General features: G+C 38.1%; 1 protein-coding gene across 1 annotated transcript in view; it reads right to left on the bottom strand.

Annotated features, from left to right (window-relative positions):
- Positions 1–242: 242 nt before the first annotated feature.
- The window catches only part of DDX10 (DEAD-box helicase 10), a 319,725-nt gene continuing 302,013 nt past the window's right edge, over positions 243–17,954 (bottom strand). Inside the window, exon 19 of the mRNA XM_069554961.1 lies at positions 243–1,013. Coding sequence (XP_069411062.1) covers positions 836–1,013 — 178 coding nt within the window. The 3' untranslated portion in view covers positions 243–835. The remainder of the gene's footprint in view (positions 1,014–17,954) is intronic.

Below are 17,954 nucleotides of genomic sequence, written 5' to 3'. Positions count from 1 at the left end.
AGATTCAGGACTTCTATTTATAAATGGCTACCCAGTCTGCAAGTGTAAGTTAAAAGATATCTTCGACCCAGAGGGATGGTATGGGGAGGGAGGAGGGAAACAGGTTCAGGATGGGGAACACGTGTATACCTGTAGCGGATTCATGTTGATGTACGGCAAAACCAATACAATACTGTAAAGTAATTAACCTCCAATTAAAATAAATAAATTTATATTAAAAAAAGAATATGCAAAATTCACTGTTTCAGGAATTGGCCAAGTATTTTAATCTTAAAAGCCTCCCCTTGAGAATCTCTCATATTTCTGAATACAATGAAAATATTAATATTTCATTTTATAGGAAATATGTTTATTATTGATCATGACAATTCAAAAATATTCATTTTTTCTCAGGGCTGGTCCATCATACTCTTTAGAGATATTAAATATATCAAAATTGTGAGCAATTTTGTTTAATATCACAGAGAAACTTCTGTATGGTAAGCAAGACAGAAACCTCTAACAATGAAACAAGGTCTTCAGAACTTGCCAGTAAAACACAGGAAGCATTTCCAATGATAGATGTAGGAACCCCTGGACAGAAGCTAACAGAGCACATGCTGGAAAACAGGGTCAGGAAATTTTATAACCCACCGTCACTGTGAGCTCCCTCTGGGATGCTTCAAGCACAGCCTGTGAAAGGGCCCAGAGACGTGATCACTCCTGTCTGAAGAATGGGTCCTCTAGACATGGGACTCTTGTTACTTAAGTGCCCCCAAACCTACTGCTTTTTTCAATTTCTTGTCCACATAATCATGACCAGAGGTTTAAAGGAGAAGACAAGAGCAGGAACAATCTAGCTTTGACTTCTGAGCAGATGTAACACCAGTTCTTCGTCCTCAGCTAAAGACAGGCCCGTATCCAAAGGTTCTAAGGTTTCCCACTTGGTTTTCTTTCTGTCACGACTTGCTGGTCCCACGTCTTCGACTTCACTGTTGTTCCTTTTCCTCATTGTCTGCTTCTTCTTGATATCACTGGTGGAAACAAATCCAATGATTTACTTTATAAATAACTAAATTCATTATTATGAAATTAAACATTTAAAATTGGACAAAATGACCAATAACCGATACTTGACAAAGTGGTATTATTATTCAAGAAGGAAAGAAGCTATAATAACGTCAGGCTATCTGTGTCATAAATAAGTCCTTTCCCATTCATTAACAGATATGGGCAAAAGGCTATCATATACCAGGCACTGGGCAGGGTACATTGTACACACGGTCTCATATAATCCTCACAATAATTCTAGGAGCTCTGGATACAGCATCCACAATTTGAGGACACCAACTGGCCTGGAGTCTGGCTCCAGACTGGCTCCAATCTGAGCTTGTTCTGCCATATCAAACCATCTCTATCTAAAGTTATTGTATCCCTTAGGTAATATCTGTTGCATCAATTTATGATACATGGATCATGAATAAAATAGAACATGAAATGTTAAGTTAAAAATTACTTAAGACACAAAGTAATTCTGCCCCATTTAAATCTGTATCTAAGATTCACAAATGGTCTTAAGAAAACATAAATGTTACTGTGGTATTCTGCACACACTTAACACACAGACCATAAAAATAAAACTAATTTCTGAAGGTAGAAAAAAAATCACTTGACACAAGAAAAACTGAAGAAAAAGTAAAATATCCTCAAGGCATTTTGAATACCATCATCCATCATCAGGTTCAAAGATGACCAAATTATTGGACACAAGTTTAAAACAAAATTTAAAAATCCACCTGGTAGCTATGCCAGTAGCAGCTGTTTATTAAGGGCTTACCAATGGTCTGGCCTTGTGCTACACACTTTACACAGACTACAACATTTATCTTCATGAGAATCCTTGGTGTGGGGAGCACTAGCCTCACTCTACAATGAGGTGAAGAGAGGTTAAATGACTGAACCCACATTATGCACGTGATCTTCAAATCCACATCTGAATGACTCCAAATTTAGTCCAAAGCCAGATGATGGAAAGCAAAATATATTCCAAGCATAAGATGAATTCCAAAAGACAACAAACTGCTCCAGTTCCAAACAACTCTATTATACCTTAAGAAGATAGCTGGGATATCAAGTGAATGTGCCTAATCAACATATCCAGTTCTGACCAGCTTGAAGGAAACCTGTAAACAATTTTCCCATGCACCTCCCACAAATGCCCAATACTCTGACTCAGCAGCCATCTTCTCTTACCACTGTAGGAAAGATACACTACACAACACTATGAGGTTATTTAAAGCCACAAATAACCATATTTTAAAAGGGTGGGTACCTACAGAGATGAGCATGAAAGAGTTCCTTATAATGAGAGTTCAGTCAGTAAAGAAAAGAAAGCTGTTCTTAGCAGAAAGAGGACTTTAAGAAAAAGTACTGAGTCCTGATCTTCTTGAGTATGGCCAAATTGGTGCCAATTCCACTGGACTAGAGTACCATGATTTATCTGGAACAAGTTAATACTTATTTTTGCCCTGCCTGTACCTCAAGTGCATCTCAGAGCAGCCTAATTAGTGGGTTTTACTTATGCATCTTTTGTTAATGTGCTCCTCACATTATATTCTGTATAGGAAACAGCTGGTTCAGAAAATTTAAAAAAAAAAATTGGAAAATTTATGTAGATGGAAAATATTTTCAGAATTAGCAACTCTGCTGCTTTGTGGACCAGTTAGAATTTTAAAAAGATATTTTATACTACTTTCCATAGCAACTAAGTTGCAATTGGTATGAAAAATTAATTATTAAATAATAACTTAGATATTCTATAGGTAAGTTACCCATGTGGATGATACCACTATAATGGCAGAAAGTGAAGAGGAACTATACAGTCTCTTGATGAGGGTGAAGAAGGAGAGTGAAAGGCTTAAAACTAAACATTAAAAAAACTAAGATGGCATCTGGCCCCATTACTTCATGGCAAATAGAGGGGAAAAGGTGGAGGTAGGGACAGATTTCCTCTTCTTGGGTTCTAAAATCACTAAGGATGGTGACTGCAGTCATGAAATCAGAAGACAAATTGCTTCTTGGCAGGAAAGCTATGACACCTAGAGAGTGTGTTGAAAAGCAGAGATACTACTCTGATGACAAAGGTCCATATAGTCAAGCCATGGTCTTCCCAGTGGTCACATATAGTTGTGAGAGCTGGACCGTGAAGAAGGCAGAGTGCCAAAGAATTGATGCCTTTAAAACTGTGGTGCTGGAGAAGACTCCCAAGAGTCCCTTGGACAGCAAGGAGATCAAACCAGTCAATCTTAAGAGAAGTCAACCCTGAATGTTCAAGCTGAAGCTCCAATATTTTGGTCATCTGATGTGAACAGCTGACTCACTAGAAAAGTCCCTGATACTGGGAAAGATTGAGGGCAGAAGAAGAGGGTGTCAGAGGAGGAGATGGATGGATGGCATCACTGATGCAAGGTACATGAACTTGGGCAAACTTTGGGAGGTGGTAAGAGATAGGGAGGCCTGGCATGCTGCGTCTATGGGGTCACAAAGGGTCGAACACGACTGGGTGACTGAACAACAACTTACCCCAAAGGGGGATAATGTTATGAATCTAGAAAACATTTCCCCAAAAGAAAATAATGTAATAAATCTGGAAATATTTAGTCAAAACATGGTCATAATTTGGTATCTGCAGAAAAGGACTCTTCTAAATGGTGAAGTACTAGAGGGTGATGTCAGCAGCATGGCTAAATGAGATATCCTCACTCATGTCTCCACCCAACAACAACAATCTGGCATCCATCCATGGACAAAAGTACCTTTGCGGATGCTGCGGGATCTAGCACTCTACACCAAAAGACCCTAGATGAGTCTCAACCAATTATGTGTGGGTAAGAGGCATAAGGACCTCAGTCTCAGCTGTGAACCCTGCAGTGGACCGCAAACCACAGTTCTAGGCCTTCTTGGCAGTGGAATAACAATAACTTGTTGGCAGTCTGTGACAATCACCCACAGACAAGTGAGACTTTATTTAAGTCTGGGTCTCCTGTGGAGAAGTTTCAGCATACCAATGGATTAAAAAAATGAGTTTGGACACACTGGAGAGGGTAAATAAAACAGCTTGATTTTATTCACATCAATCCTCCCCCAAGGTGGCATAGTTCAGGGCCAAGAGAGATCTTGGCCTGTGATTTTTCCCATGAAGGAAAGTGAGAGCATGTGAGTGAGTGCTTGACTTCCCCAACTATGTGAAACTTCTTTCCCATTTCTCTCTCACCCAATCGAGAGAATTAAATCATGAGCTCCACAGGGTGGTGGGAAGAGAGGCTAGGTAGATAGGACTCTCAGAGGGAGTTAAAAGGACATGAATCCTACCACCTACATCTTGAATTCCACCCAGACGCCTGTCTATGAAGTGCTGGAGATGCCTTACAAGTAGATCTCTCCAACTAGCCCATGGGCACTCCCAGAGCTCCATGGGCCTCACCCACCCCCACCCCTGTCCTGCCTGTGTCCAGCTCCCTGCAAGTGCTCCTGAAGCTAGTGGTTGAGAGTGAGCTTTGGCAGATAGCTAATGAGCATGAACCAAATCTGTGGGTCAGGGATAGGCCACAAACTTCAGCTTTAGTATCATCCATGGAAAGCAAAAGGGAAGCTATCAGTATTCAACCTCGTGCATTGCAATATCAAGAGAAGGGACACAAGTTTAATAATTCTGCCTTAAAAGAGAGCAAGAAGCACAGAGCAGGCATATCTAAGGAAAGCCTGAGAAAGCCTCAGAATCCCTAGAAAGGCTGACAGAAGGTATTTCTCTCCTGAAGGCAGTTAGTAAAGACTGTAGGAGATGACTGCTACTGCAAATGTGAGGACAGCAACACAAAACTTGAAACATGAAAAATCAAGGGAACACGACACCACCAAAAGGATCACAATAATCTTCTAGGAAACAATCACAAAGACATGAAGATCTACAATTTACTGGATAAAGAATTCAAAATAGCTATTTTAAGGAAGCTCAATGCAGTCGAGGAAAACACAGAAAGAAAATTCAACAAAACCAGAAATTCAATATACAAACAAAATGAGGAATCTAACAAAGAGACAGAAATCATTAAAAAAAAAAAAAAAAGTACCAAATAGAAATTCTGGAATTGAATAACGCAACGAATGACATGGAAATCTCAAAAGAGAGGATTGACAGCAAATGGATTAAAGAAAAGAAAGACTCTGTGATTTAGAAGACAGGAATTTTTACATTATCTAGTCAGGTGAGAACAATGAAAAAATATCAAAGGAAATAATTTGTGAATTATTGGTGGCTCAGTGGTAAAGAATCCACCTGTCAATGCAGGAGACATAGGTTCAATCCCTGGATAGGGAAGATCCCTGGAGGAGGAAACAGCAACCTGCTCTAGTATTCTTGCCTGGGAAATGCCATGGACAGAGGAGTCTGGCAAGCTACAGTCCATGGGGTCACAAAGAGTTGGACACGACTGAACACACACACACAGAGGAAGAGGAGGAGGAAGGGATGAGAAAACTTGTTTTTCTTTTATTTTTTTAAATCACAGTTGAGAAATTCACTAATCTATGGAAAGATTTGTATACCTAAGTTCAAGGCTCAAGGATGTTCAAACAAATTTGCCTGAAAGAGATCTCCTACAAGACATTTAATAATACATCTGTCAAAAATTAAGCAAAATATTGAAACTTAAAAGTAACAAGATGACAAAAACTTGCAGTTTATAAGGGAATTCTCATAAGACTGTCAGCATATTCTCAGCAGAAACTTTACAGGCCAAGAAAGAATGTGATGATACATCAAAAGTATTGAAAAGAAAAAAGCTGCCAATGAAAAATACAGACATTCTTCAGAATTTGTGGGAAATTAGTTTGAGGAGTCTCCTCCCTTCCCCTCTCAGGTTACCAAAATCTACATATACTCAAGTACTTATATAAAATGGTTTAGGATTTACTGGCATATAAACTACTCACATCCTCCCATATGCTTTAAATCATTCCTATACTACTTTTAACACCCAATACAACATAAATGCTATTTAAATAGTTGCTGGTGCATGGCAAACTTGAGTTTTGGAACTTTCTGGAATCTTTTTCCTTATGTATTTTTGATTCACACTTGGTTGAATGTGGAACCCATAGATACAAAAAACTAACTGTACTCTAACTGGTAAAGTTGTCCTTCAGAAATGAAGGCAAGATAAAGTCTACCCCAGACAAATAAAAGCTGAAGGAATCCATCACCACTAGACCTGTCTTATTTAAAACAAAGAAACAAAAAAAGATGAAAGAAGTTCAAGTTAAATCAGAGAACACTAATTAGTACATAAGAATATCCAACACACCAGTAAACACTATCGCAGTATGGTGGTGTGTTTGACATGCATCTTTCATACATTGGTTAAAGGACAAGAATATTAAAAATTACTATAGCTATGATACTGGTTAATAAATACACAAGATAAAAGGTGATACATAATTGTGACATCAAAAGCATAAAAAGAGAGGATAAATAGGTAGAAATATTTGATATGATTGAAAGAGGCTGTTATTAGTGTGAAACAGACTGTTATATCTATACGATGACTTATGTAAACTTCATAGGAACCACAAAGCAAAAATCTACAGCAGATTCACAAAAGATAAAGAGAACGGAATCAAAGCACACCACCACAAGAAATCATCAATTCACAAAGAATGCAGCAAGAGAGGGGAAAAAAAGAAGAAGAGAACAACAAAACAGCCAGAAAACAATACAATGGCATTAGTAATTCCTTACATATCAATCTTATTCAAAATGTAAATGGACTAAATTCACCAATGAAAAGGCATAGAGTGTGTGGATGGATAACACCCAACTATATGCACAGAGTCGGACAGGACTGAGCGACTTCACTTTTACATGCTGCTTACAAGAAACTCAATTCAGCTTTAAGAACACATACTCTCAAGATGAAACGCTGGAAAAAGACATTCCATGCAAGTGGAAACCAAAAGGAAACCGAGGTACTAAACTTTCATCAGATTGAATATACTTTAAGCTAAAAATAGTAACAAGAGACAAAAAAGATCATTATGCAATGACAAAGAGATCAAATCATTAAGAGGATATAACAATAATAAATATACGTACACCAAACATTGGAGGAGCACAATGTATCAAATACTAATAGATGTGAAGACAGAAATGGACAACGATACAGGAAGAGAAGGGAACTTTCGTATACCACTTTCAACAACGGCTAGATCATCCAGACAAAAAATTAAAAGGGACATGTTGGATTAGAACTACACTTTTTGTTTGTTTAATTTTTATTTTTACTTTATTTTGCTTTACAATACTGTACTGGTTTTGCCATACATTGACATGAATCCGCCACGGGTGTACATGAGTTCCCAATCCTGAACCCCGCTCCCACCTCCACCCCATATCATCTGTCTGGATCATCCCCGTGCACCACCCCCAAGCATCCTGTATCCTGTATCACTTTAGATCAAAGAGATTTAATAGACAGATAAAGGACATTCTGCCTAACAGCAGCAGAATACACATTTTTCTCAAGCATGCTCAGAACATTCTCCAAGGTAGATAAGCCACAAGACAAATCTAAGTAATTTAAGGAGACTGAAATCATATCAAGTATTTTTACCAACCATAATGGTATGAAACTAGAAATTATAAGAAAACTGAAAAATTCACAATATGTGGAAATTAAACAACATTGTCCTGAACAACCAACTGGTCAAAGAAGAAAGCAGACAAATCGAAAAATACCTCAGAAAGCAACAGAATATACTTTTTTCTGAAGTGCACACAGAACACAGAACATTCTCTAGGATAGACCACATCTTGGGTCACAAATGAAGCCTCGGTAAATTTAAGAAAACTGAAATATCAAACATCTTTTCCAACCACAACACTATGAGATTACAAATCAATTACAGAAAAAAAAATATTGTAAAAAACACAAACACGTGGAGGCTAAACAATATGTTATTAAATATCACTGGATCACAGAAGAAATCAACGAGGAAATAAAAAATAACTAGAGACAAATGCCAATGAAAATAGGACAATCCAAAATGTATGGCATGCAGTAAAAGCTGTTCTAAGAGGGAGGTTTACAGCAATACAATCTTATCTGAAGAAACAGGAAGTCTCAAATAAACAACCTAACTCACACCTAAAGCAACTAGAGAAAGAAGAACAAACAAAAACCAAAGTTAGTAGAGGGAAAGAAATCATAAAGATCAGAGGAGAAATAGAGACGAAGAAAACAATAGCAAAGATAAACGAAACAACTGAGTGACTAACACTAGCACTTCAAATGAAACTATAATCTGGTTCTTTGAGAAGAAAAAGGAAATGGATAAATCTTTATTCAGATTCATCAAGGGAAAAAGGGAGAGGACTCAAATCAATAAAATTAGAAATTAAAGAGAAGTTACAAGGGACACCACAGAAATACAAAAGATTGTAAGAGATGACCACAAGCAACTATTAGCCAGTAGAACAGACAACCTGAAGGAAATGGACAAATTCTTGGAAAGGTACAACCTTCCAGGACTGAACTAGGAAGAAATTAAAATATGACCAGACCAGTCACAAGTACTGAAATTGAAACTGTGATTAAAAATCTTCCAACAAACAAACTCCTGGACCACATGGCTTCACAGGCAAATTCTATTTAACATCTACCTTCCTGAAACTCTTACACAAAATTGTAGAGGGAATAACATTCCCAGACTCATTCTATGAAGCCATCATCACCCTGATATTAAAACCTGACAAAGATATCACAAAAAAAGAAAATTACAGACCAGTATGAATGATGAGGGATTCCCTGCTGGCTCAGTTGGTAAAGAATTTGCCTGCAATGCGGTAGACCTGGGTTTGATCCTTGGGTTGGGAAGATACAATGGAGAAGGGAACGGCTACCCACTCTAGTATACTGGCCTAGAGAATTCCATGGACTGTCCATGTGGTTGCACATGACTGAACAACTTTTACTTCACTTCACTTCATGACTTATGAACAAAGATGCAAAAATCCTCAAGAAAATACTAGCACACTGAATCCAATAACCCATTAAAAGGATCATATGCCATAATCAAGTGGGATCTATCACAGGGATACAAGGATTTTTCAAGGTCCACAAGTCAATCAGTGTGACACACCACATCAACAAACCGAAAGGTAAAAACCATATCATCATTTTAATATATGCAGGAAAAGCTTTTGACAAAATTCAACACGCACTGACTGAAAAAAAAAAAAAAAACAACGCTCCAGAAAGTAGGCATAAAGGGAATCTACCTCAACATAATAAAGGCCACATATGACAAACCCACAGTAAATATCATTCTCAAACATTAAAAATGGAAAGCATTTCCTCTAAGATCAGGAACAAGACAAGGATGTCCACTCTTGGCACTGTTTTTCAACATAGATTTAGAAGTTCTAGCCATAGCAATCAGAGAAGAAAGAGCAATAAATCCAAATTGGAAAAGAAGTAAAACTGTCACTGTTTGCAGATGAGATGACACCACACAGAGAAAATCCTAAAGATGTCACCAGAAAACCACTAGAGTTCATCAGTGAATTTTGTGAAGCTTAAGGATACAAAGTTAATACATAGTCATCTCTTGCACTCTTATATGCTAACGACGAAAGATCAGAAATAGAAATCAAGGAAATTATCCCATTATCATTGCATCAGAAAGAATAAAATACTGAGGAATAAATGTACCTAAGGAAGCAAAGGACATGTATTCAGAAAATTAAAAGACGCTGATGAAAGAAATCAAAGATTACACAGATGGAGGAATATGGCATTCTTCTCAGAATTACTACAAAAAATCTTATAATTTATATGGAAACACAAAAGATCCCGAATAGCCAAAACAATTGTAAGAAGGAAAAATGGAGTTGGAAGAAACAGGCTCCATGGCTTTACACTATACTACATGGCTGCAGTAACCAAGACAGTAGGATACTAGTGCAAACACAGAAATGGAGATCAATGACACAGGATAGAAAGCCCAGAGGTAAACCTAGGCACTTACGGGCACTAATAATCTGTGACAAAGGAGACAAGAATATGCAATGGAGAAAAGATAGCCTCTTCACTAAGTGGTGCTGGGAAAACTGGACAGCCACATGTAGAAGAATGAAATTAGAATACTATCTAACACCATACAAAAAAATAAATTCAAAATGGATTAAAGACCTGAATATAAGGTCAGAAACTATAAAATTCTTAGAGGAAAACATAGGAAAAACACTCTTTGATATAAACTACAGCAAGATCTTTTTTGACCCATCTCCTAGAGTAACGATAATAAAAACAAAAATAAACAAACGGGACTTAATTAAAATTAGAAACTTTTGTACAGCAAGGAAACCATAAACAAGATGGAAAGACAACTCTCAGAATGGAAGAAAATATTTGCAAAGGAAGCACTGGACAAAGAATCAATCTCCAAAATATACAAACCGCTCATAGAGCTCAATTTAAAAAAATTTTTTTAAATGGATGCAAGATTTAAACAGACATCTCTCCAAAAAAGACATTCAGATGGCCAAGAGGCACAGGAAACAACGTTCAACATCACTAATTATTAGAGAAAGGCAAATCAAGATCACAAGGAGCTATCACCTTACACCAGTCAAAACGGTCATCATCAAAACAAATCTACAAACAGTAAATGCTGGAGACGAGGTGGAGAAAAGGGAGCCCTCCTGCACTACTGGTGGCAATGTAAACTGATACAGCCACTGTGGAGAACAGTATGGAGGTTCCTTAAAAACTAAAACTAGAACTACCATATGACCCAGCAATGCTACTACTGGGCATATACCCTGAGAAAACTATAATTCAAAACAACATGCACCCCAAGGCTCACTGCAGCATTATTTTCAATAGCCAGGACGTGGAAGCAACCTAAACGTCCAACAGCAGAGAAGGAAGATGTGGCATATATGAACAACAGAACATTATTCCATCAAAAAAAGGAAAGACACTGGGTCATCTGCAGAGAGTAGATGGACCTAGGGTGTGTCATACAGAGTGAAGTAAGTCAGAAAGAGAAAAACAAGTGTCATATATTAACGCATATATGTGGCACCTAGAAACATGGTACAGATAAACCAAGCTCCAGGGCAAGTACACAGACGCAGACCTAGGGAACAGACGTGTGGACACAGTGGAGGAAGGGGGTGGAGGGACAAACTGGGAGATTAGGATTGACACATAAACACTACCATTTGTAAAACAGACAGCTAGTGGGAACCTGCTATACAGTACAGGGGACCAAAGGCTGTAAAGAGTCAAACAGTATGAAATGAAAACTGGGTAGTGGCTACAAAACAGGGCTGGGAATCTGAGGCTGAACTCTGCATTTCATGGCTTATGTTAGTGTTTCTGTGGGAGTTAGAGTGCCAAACTCTCTACATATGCTTCAAATGTATCACGTTAAGTGTCAAGAAGGACCATATTATTGTTCAACATTAAGAGTACAACATATTAGGTTCATAAAATACGCCTTAAAAAGCAAAAGGATGGCTCAGAGCATTAACAGCCCCACTATTTCTGTAAAACTACAAAAGCAGAAGAATCAGAGCTACTTATCTTTTAATACTCTAATTAACAGATTTAACGAGCAATGCGATTTACTAGTATGTAAGTCAGGTATATGACTTAAAGAACCTACCAAACAGCAACAACACATATACAAATATCATGCTGTAATATGTAATCTGAACCAAAAATAACAAAGTTTTACTTCAATGACTTTTTAGTGAAAATGTTTACACAAAAGCCTGTCATGATACCCACAGAGAGCATTTGAGCCAATTTATTCATTGCTAATAATTAAGAAAAAAAGATTTAACATTGGGATGTGAATTCTATTTTAACATCTTAGTAAACATATTAATAACTGAGTTTTAAATGGAATACAACTTTCCTACCTTCTAAATTCTCTGAACCCAAACCTCAAAATTCTCCCAGAAATTGAACTGATTTTCCAACAGGTTTGATTTCCTGGTTTCAGGTGCTTGTAGCTACCTGCTGCTGCTGCTAAGTCACTTCAGTCGTGTCCGACTCTGTGTGACCCCACAGACGGCAGCCTACTAGGCTCCCCGTCCCTGGGATTCTCCAGGCAAGAACACTGGAGTGGGTTGCCATTTCCTTCTCCAATGCATGAAAGTGAAAAGAGAAAGTGAAGTCGCTCAGTTGTGTCTGACCCTCAGCGACCCCATGGACTGCAGCCTACCAGGCTCCTCTGTCCATAGGATTTTCCAGGCAGGAGTACTGGAATGGGGTGCCATTGCCTTCTTCGTGTAGCTACCTAGTCACCCAGAACAAGAGTGGAGTCTGAATTACACTTACGAGCAACAGAAGAGGGAGAAACACATGAGCTAACGTGGTAGGGTCAGCCCTCCTTCTGGCACGTCTCATCCATGGCACTTGCCCAGAAGATCAGACATTCTTGGAAGTCCCCCCTGTAGCACTACCCTCCTTTTTGGTCCTCCTTTGTTTCAAGATCCATCTTCAATTCCATCACCATCCACAAAGGTACCTAAGCTCCCTATTAAAAGTGATCTCTTTCCTCTGAATTCCTATAACTCTAATTGTTCACTAGTCATTTTTTTGCACCTAGCATTACTATCTCCTGACACTGAAGGAATTTTTTTTTTTTCATGTATGCATCTTAATTCCCAATTAGAATGCAAACCACTAGGTGGGAATGTAAATTAGTACAACCTTTCTGGAGGGCAAATGCTAACACCTTTTAAGAATGCACATCCAGCAATTTCTCTTCTAAGAATTTATCCCAAGGAAATAATTAGAGCTGTGTATAAAGATTTAGTTACAGGATATTTAAGCAAAGCTACTTGTAATTTCAGAAAGTCAGAAACCCAAAGGTCCAATCATAAGATATTAATTTGTTGAGTAAATTATAAAATTAGAAATGAAATACTATGGAGCTATTTTTAAAATGTTGAAGAAAAAAAAATAAAATGTTGAAGGAATTTCTTGATACTGAAAACAGCTATAAAACCAATACACAGTAGGTGTCTGTCTTTGTTTAAAAAGGCTGCATTTATGTTTGCACTGAATAAGATTTGGAAGATTTTTTAAAATATTCATTTTTGCTGGTATATGTATCTCAGTTTTTCTGTAACAAGCCTGTATCGCTCTTTGCAATTAAAAAAAAAAAAAGAATCAGATTTGAAAGGAAATGTAGTTCTAGGCAAGGAATAATTACAATTATTCTTTGTAATTCTATATAGTTCAAAGCATAAGTAATTGTGCTACAAAAACTTCAACCTGGGTCCCTGGATCCACAGAAGTATGGGGAAAGGTAAGATTTCTTTCGTCATGATGGATGGGTCATGGGTTATTTTCAGCATTTCAAAACACCTGCAACTGTATGCCCTAGACTAAGTTCTGTATTTTTTTGCTTTTGTCTGAAATAATAATAACTGAGCTTTGTGAATACTTACAAGCTTGGGTGGACTGGAAACTATGCCTTTGTTAATAAAACAAATGTGAAACATTAACTTTTTGTTAACTTTCTTGAAAGACAAAAATCTTTCAAAACAGAGGGACCACAGGAGTTGAAAGCAAAAGTTCTCTGTGATGATGAAAACACTGGAAGTCATTGTTCTAGACTTGAGAACTGTGCTCCACTGATTATACTTTTCAGATTTACATATTAAGCTTTAAAAAAAAGCCATTTAATAATGACTTCCATGCCCACTATCCCCTAAGAAAAAAGAAAAAGGTTAAAAACCAATTTTCTTAAATTTAGGTTCTTGTTGAATTATCATACTTTAAACCTTTATGTCTCCCATGTAACAGTGCTCCCATTCCTGCCAACCCAATATATGCTTAAAGGAGGACTCTTTGTAAGGTACACCTTGGTTCTTTTAATTCTTCATAAACCCTTCAGGGACTGCCTTCTTGTATTGCCTGCCTCTGTACCCTATTCTACATTACCCCTCTTTAATATACTCTGTTCCTCTGGACTACATTTTATTCCCTGAATATGTTCTAGGTTCTCAATTTCGTTTATCTCCATTTGGAATTACCTTTTCTGTTTCACAACCATTTGAATCCTCCCTATCAAAGCCCAGTTCAAATGCTACCTTTTCCTCAAAGATTCCCTTCACATAATTTCATTTTACATTCTGTCTTTGCCTCTTTCATTGCACTCATTTTGAATGGTATTACAGTAAATTCTGTACAGATCTCTTCCTGTGTCTACTACATTTTTAGGTTTTTGTAGTCTGGGGCTGTTTGTCTTCTTTATCTGTGACGATGATTTGAATAAAAAAGTCATTCAGGGAGAGGAGGGAGGCTCAAGAGAGGGGATGTATGTGTAATTATGACTGATTCACTTAGTTGTAGGGCAGAAACCAACACAACATTGTAAAGCAATTTTCCTCCAACTAATAAAAAGAAGTCATTCAATAAATGTCCACTCATCTGAGAGACAGAAGTCACGACCTTTTTGAAGGTTCTTCAAGTCCTGCAAAATATCATTACTGCAATGAAGGCGGCAGGCAAGGTTTCAACAAACTCTGCTTCTAATTCAAGTTGCAACGTCACAGGGGAAAGCTTTATGCATGGGAGAACTCTCACAGCGCTCAGTCTGGTTTGCGGGTACACAGGCTCCAGTCTGCTGACTAACCGCTTGTTTTTAATAGCACAAGTTCCCAGTGTTCTAAATTTCAACTTTGCATATGCTTTTGAAAGTCATATGAATCATATTTTCAAAATCCTACAGTCATGTTATGGCTAAATTCCGTAACTCACTATCTTCCACAATGCTTTTGACTTATAAAATATGCATCCTTAGCTTAGAATTCCTTCCTAATCACCAGATCAGCATATTCAACTGGATCTTGGATATCTCTATCTGTATTTTCAAAGGTATGCAAACTCAACATGTCCCTAACTACTACCCGTTTCCCCCCAAATATATTCTTTCTCCTATATTTTCCCTCCAAGCAAAGAGTAATACCCCTACTAAAAGCCTAGAAGTCATTCTTTAACTTCTTCTTCTTCACATCCTTAATTCATTGACCATTTCTTCACTAATCTCTGTCAAATCCATCTAAGTCTTCCTAGCACCTCTGTAACTATCTTAATTTAAAAGCTTTGTTCATATTTGTCAGTCGTTCCCCTCCTTCTCCTGACTCAACCCTGGGAAGCCTCCCAGACCATCCTAGTCTAGGTTAGTGCCCTCTTGTAGGTGACCCCCTAGCACTATGCACTCCTCAACTACACCCTAGGAAATGCTGCACTTAGACTGCTTCACCCATTAGATCTCAAGTTCCTTGAAGACAAAAACTGTCTTATTCTTTGCAGTCACATTCCCTAGTACTCAGAGGCTCAATAAGTACTTCTTAAATAAATGATGAATCAACTCACAAAGCTAAGCTTCTATACTGCTAAATATCCAACTCACTCAATTACATAAAGTTAGGTAGAATGATCTCTAAAATTCACATTCTTAATTTCTGTTTGAGCCAGTATATAAGAGGACATTAAAATCTGGACTGTATTTTTTTCAAATAGCATATAATTAATTCCAAAGAAATCCAAAAGATCAAAGCTACAGTGAAAAGTAAAATATTAATTGCATAAGGAAAAAACTACTAGAAAGAAGAAGCATCCAATAACTGCAGACTCAGAGTAAGGAATGAAATACTACTTTAACATTAAAGAAGGAGTGTAACTTGCCACTTTGATTCAATGAAAAAACAGTAATTTTTATTTTCTTTGAAAAAAGACATGTAACTCCTCTGGGATGTATACATCTCGAGAGGGTGGGATGATTTGGGAGAATGGCATTGAAACATGTATAATATCATATATGAAACGAATCGCCAGTCCAAGTTCGATGCATGATACTGGATGCTTGGGGCTGGTGCACTGGGACGACCCAGAGGGATGGTATGGGAAGGGAGGAGGGAGGGGGGTTCAGGATGGGGAACACGTGTATACCTGTGGTGGATTCATGTTGATGTATGGCAAAACCAATACAATATTATAAAGTAATTAACCTCTAATTAAAATAAATAATTTTTTAAAAAAAGAAAAAAAAAGAATATCTTTTTCTTCTAGCATGTTTAATGTTGAAATGACTGCTTTTTAAAATCAGTCACTTGACAGTTTTATAAAAAATCTGGTACGGAAAAAGTAGCTTTGGAGTCAGACTTGACTAAATTGAAACAAATGCCAAAACTTGGGAAAGCTGTTTAACTTCATGAAGTGTTAATTCCTAATTTGTAAAATGTGTTTAATATCTATCTCATCGAAGATAATTGATAAATAAGCACTGGAAAAGCAGGAAGTCAAGAAACACTCGGAGTAACAGGCAAATTTGGCCTTGGAGTACAGAATGAAGCAAGGCAAAGGCTAATAGAGTTCTGCCAAGAGAACACGCTGGTCATAGCAAACACTCTCTTCCAACAAAACAAGAGAAGACTCTACACATAGACATCACCAGACGGTCGACACCAAAATCAGACTGATTATATTCTTTGCAGCCAAAGATGGAGAAGCTCTATACAGTTAGCTAAAACAAGACTGGGAGCTGACTGTAGCTCGAACTTCTTATTGCCAAATTCAGACTGAAATTGAAGTGGAGAAAACCACTACACCATTTAGGTATGACCTAAATCAAATCCCTTATGACTATACAGTGGAAGTGAGAAATAGATTTAAGGGGAGTGCCTGGGGAACTATGGTTGGAGGTTCGTGACATTGTACAGGAGACAGGAATCAAGAACATCCTCAAGAAAAAGAAATGCATAAAAGCAAAATGGTTGGCTGAGAAGGCCTTACTAATAGCTGTGAAAAGAAGGGAAGCAAAAGGCAAAGGAGAAAAGGAAAGATATACCCATCTGAATGCAGAGTTCCAAAGAATAGCAAGGAGAGATAAGAAAGCGTTCCTCAGGGATCAATGCAAAGAAATAGAGGAAAACAACAGAATAGGAAAGAGGGCACCCCACTCCAGTACTCTTGCCTGGAGAGTCCCATGGATGGAGGAGCCTGGGGCTGCAGTCCATGGGGTCGCAAAGAGTCGGACACGACTGAGTGACTTCACTTTTGCTTTTCACTTTCATGCACTGGAGAAGGAAATGGCAACCCACTCCAGTGTTCTTCCCTGGAGAATCCCAGGGATGGGGGAGCCGGGTGGGCTGCCGTGTATGGGGTCGCACAGAGTTGGACACGACTGAAGCGACTTAACAGCAGCAGCAGAGATCTCTTCAAGAAAATCAGAGATACCAAGGGAACATTTCATGCAAAGATGGGCTCGATAAAGGACAGAAATGGTATGGACCTAACAGAAGGAGAAGATATTAAGAAGAGGTGGCAAGAATACACGGAAGAACTGTACAAAAAAGATCTTCACGACCCAGATAATCATGATGGTGTGATCACTCACCGAGGGCCAGACATCCTGGAATATGAAGTCAAGTGGGCCTTAGGAAGCATCACTACGAACAAAGCTAGTGGAGGGGATGGAATTCCAGTCGAGCTATTTCAAATCCTGAAAGATGATGCTGTGAAAGTGCTGCACTCAACATGGCGGCAAATTTGGAAAACTCAGCAGTGGCCACAGGACTGGAAAAGGTCAGTGTTCATTCCAATCCCAAACAAAGGCAATGCCAAAGAATGCTCAAACTACTGCACAATTGCACTCATCTCACACGCTAGTAAAATAATGCTTAAAATTCTCCAAGCCGGGCTTCAGCAATACGTGAACCATGAACTTCCAGATGTTCAAGCTGGTTTTAGAAAAGGCAGAGGAACAAGAGATCAAATTGCCAACATCTGCTGGATCATGGAAAAAGCAAGAGAGTTCCAGAAAAACATCTATTTCTGCTTTATGACTATGCCAAAGCCTTTGACTATGTGGATCACAATAAACTGTGA

This window comes from Ovis canadensis, chromosome 15 (assembly GCF_042477335.2).
Source record: "Ovis canadensis isolate MfBH-ARS-UI-01 breed Bighorn chromosome 15, ARS-UI_OviCan_v2, whole genome shotgun sequence".
Lineage (NCBI taxonomy): Eukaryota > Metazoa > Chordata > Mammalia > Artiodactyla > Bovidae > Ovis > Ovis canadensis.
This window is presented reverse-complemented; position numbering and strand designations above follow the sequence as displayed.